General features: G+C 43.7%; 1 protein-coding gene across 1 annotated transcript; it reads right to left on the reverse strand.

The window, feature by feature from the left end:
• Positions 1–2108: 2108 nt before the first annotated feature.
• LOC101603644 (replication protein A 32 kDa subunit-like) lies at positions 2109–3101 on the reverse strand. The gene has a single exon (XM_045134202.1). It carries the CDS (start codon positions 3047–3049, stop codon positions 2240–2242), a length of 810 nt encoding a protein of 269 aa, XP_044990137.1. The 5' UTR covers positions 3050–3101; the 3' UTR covers positions 2109–2239.
• Positions 3102–3462: the final 361 nt, after the last annotated feature.

Genomic DNA, 3462 nt, shown 5'->3' on the forward strand with positions numbered 1-3462 from the left:
ATTGTAGTTGTCTCTGGTATACTATGCTTCTCTGGTTGCCTTTTTTTTAAAAATCAGTTTTAAACTTAAACTATTACTGGTGCTAGTTTTAATTACTGAAATTTCTCAAACAACATAGTGATATATAAATATTTAACTATAAACCTAATCTACTTTTTTTTCTGATTAATTTTGGATATAGTAGTTCCTCAACCTTGTCTTTCTTTCTTTCTTTTTTTTTAAAATTTTTTGTTTATTTGTTTGAGAGCGACAGACACAGAAAGACAGATAGAGGGAGAGAGAGAATGGGTGCGCCAGGGCTTCCAGCCGCTGCTAACGAACTCCAGACGCGTGCACCCCCTTGTGCATCTGGCTAACGTGGGACCTGGGGAACCGAGCCTTGAACCGGGGTCCTTAGGCTTCACAGGCAAGCGCTTAACCGCTAAGCCATCTCTCCAGCCCTCTTTCTTTCTTTTTGTTTGTTTGTTTATTTATTTATTTATTTGAGAGCGACAGACACAGAGAGAAAGACAGATAGAGGGAGAGAGAGAGAATGGGCGCACCAGGGCTTCCAGCCTCTCCAAACGAATTCCAGATGCGTGCGCCCCCTTGTGCATCTGGCTAACGTGGGATCTGGGGAACCGAGCCTCGAACCGGGGTCCTTAGGCTTCACAGGCAAGCGCTTAACCGCTAAGCCATCTCTCCAGCCCTTGTCTTTCTTTTTTTAAAAAAATATTTATTTTTATTTTTGTTTTTTTCAAGGGAGGGTCTTACTCTAGCCCGGGCTGACCTGGAATTCACTATGGAGTCTCAGGGTGGCCTCTAACTCACAGTGATCCTCCTACCTCTGCCTCCTGAGTGCTGGGATTAAAGGCGTGCACCACAATGCCCAGCTTATTATTTTTATTTTTTTATTTGCTAGGGAGAGAGAGAGGAAGGGAGGGAGGGAGAGAATGGGCACACCAGGGCCTCTAGCTACTGAAAACAAACTCCAGATGCATACATCACCTTTTTGCACCTGGCATACGTGGGACGTGTAGAATCGAACCTGGATCCTTAGGCTTTGCAGGCAAATGTCTTGATGTCTAAGCCATGTCTCCAGCCCCTCAACCTTGTCTTTCATTCCTGATATTCTCTCTTTTGCTTACTGCAATCTGTTGGTGTTTTTCATTTTCAATATTTGTTTGTTTCAAGATTTTATCTTTCACTTGCTTTCTCTTACGTTGCTGGCTTTTATATCTATATCCTAGTCTGTGTTTTCACTTGGTTGTTACTTGCTCTTTGAAATCACTGATTATTTTTCATAAGAAGACTTTTGAATGCTTTGGACTTCATCATCTTTAGGTTCAAGAGGAGTTTTTTTTTTGTTTTGTTTTTGTTTGTTTGTTTGTTTGTTTGCTTGTGATCCTCTTACCTCTGCCTCCTGAGCACAGGGATTAAGGGCGTGTGCCACCACGCCTGGCCTCAAGTGCAGTTTTCATCTCTTTCAGGCACCCTATTGTCCTGATTCATGTTTCTGGTTTTTCTGTGGTGCATGTATGCCTCTGTGGCTTTGAATATCTTTTCTTATATTATTTGGAGATCTTTTTTTTTTTTTTCAGTAATAAGAGAACTGTTTTATTAAACATATGAACACATTTATTTACACAAGATGCTGTTACATTTCCTCTCCAATGACCCGAGGCCACTGCTCCAGAACCTCACTTTCACAGGAACTCACTTTCAGCTTCAGGCAAGAAGGGGAAGGAAGTGTGATTTGGAAAGCAATGCCACACACCCAGAGTGGGAAGCAACAACGGCTGGTACTGTGCCCACACGCCCTAGTGGTCTTGTTCATCTTCTCAGCAGGAGCCCTTCCATGAGCAGACACTCCAAGCATAAGGTGGTACTGCCCTCGCTCAATGCTATCCACCCTGTACTACCTAACCTACTGGAACTCCTGGAAGAAATCCCACTCTGGTTTACAACCCCTTGTCAATTGCCCCCTTTCCTTTAGAACGTTTAAGCCACATACACACACACACACACACACACGCATGCACGCGCACACACACACGCGCGCACACACACATGAGAGAGAGAAAGAGAGAGAGGGAAAGGGAGAGGGAGAGGGAAGAGCAGTAAGTTTCAAAAGGCCATCAATTGAGATCTCCTATAGATGTAACCTTTCTAGAAGTCATGTGGCCAAACACATAGCCAGAGATAGCAGATTATGAAAACAGGTCCAGCTGAAGCATCTTGGGTAGCCAGTGAGATCCAATTACCCCGCATATGTGGATTTAAAGTGATCATCATCCACAGTAGAATAAATGTGACCCTCGTTGCTCAGAAAATCCACTGCTTGCTTGATTGTAGCTATAGGCATGTGCTGGAGCTGGCTCCTGAGATCCTGAAAATTCAGTCCTTCGGGTCTTGGGCAAGCCTTTATCAAATTCAGCACCTGGTTTTGGGTCACAGTAAGGCCATTTGCTGGTATGAAGTTATTCCCAAAGTTTCCTGTTTCATTCATTCCTGAGTTGCCAATAGATGCTCTGCTTGCTGAAGGCTGGCTGTGGGATTTGCTCAGCATCATGTGTGCATTGACTACTTCCAGAATATGTGCGGTGAACTCATTCATGTCTTCCAGGGGAATAATCTTAAAGGCTACCAGGCTCTTTTTGTTCTGGAAAGACCGTAGGTGTCCAGCCACTTTCACATATGTTTCTGGAGGAACCACAGTGTTTTCTCCACTGGCGTCATCTGTATCAACCCACTGGCGAACATCCATTGGTGCAGCTGTCATGTCATCTATTTTATAAACAATATTAGTAGGAACCTTCTCAGCATGTCTGATTATTCCCACAATAATGACCTGTGAGATCTCAACATTTCCAATTTTGAACACTTCATCAACCAGAGTAGCAGAAAGCAACTGAGATATGGTACAGGGTACGATGTGCTGGGCTCGGGCTCTCGATTTCTTTTCGGCCTGAGAAGCGGTCGGCGATCCGAAGCCCCCTGGGATCTGCTTGTAGCCGCCGGCTCCCCCAAAGCTGGAGGTGCTATAGCTGTCAAATCCGCTATTCCACATCTTGGTGGTGGCTCGCCCCACACCTCACGACAGGTAGCCGCGCCGAGGTGGCGGCGGACTCCCTATTTGGAGATCTTATTACTGAGCAGCCCACTCTTGAGGGCTCAATCCCCAGGACCAGAGAAGACAAGACAAATTATTAACACCACCAAAGCAACTAGATATAGAAGTACATACACTGAAAAATCAATTGAAGCCAACTAAGAAACCATCAGTGACCATAGGATAGAAAATGGCAAAAATAATGTGAATTATGCTGTGAGCTTTACAGTCATTTAGGAAACATGTAGAAATAGTAAATAGTAAATGAAGGAAAGGGAGTATGTAAAATGGAAAGAGAGAAGAAAGGTTAAAAAAATAAAAAAAAGAAGTATGTGATGAAGGAGAGAATTAGCAAGAGAAAAAATATGATT

This window comes from Jaculus jaculus, chromosome 14 (genome assembly GCF_020740685.1).
Source record: "Jaculus jaculus isolate mJacJac1 chromosome 14, mJacJac1.mat.Y.cur, whole genome shotgun sequence".
NCBI lineage: Eukaryota > Metazoa > Chordata > Mammalia > Rodentia > Dipodidae > Jaculus > Jaculus jaculus.

Coding starts and splice junctions, on each gene's coding strand:
- LOC101603644 (XM_045134202.1), bottom strand. CDS start 3,049: ATGTGGAATAGCGGATTTGACAGCTATAGCACCTCCAGCTTTGGGGGA.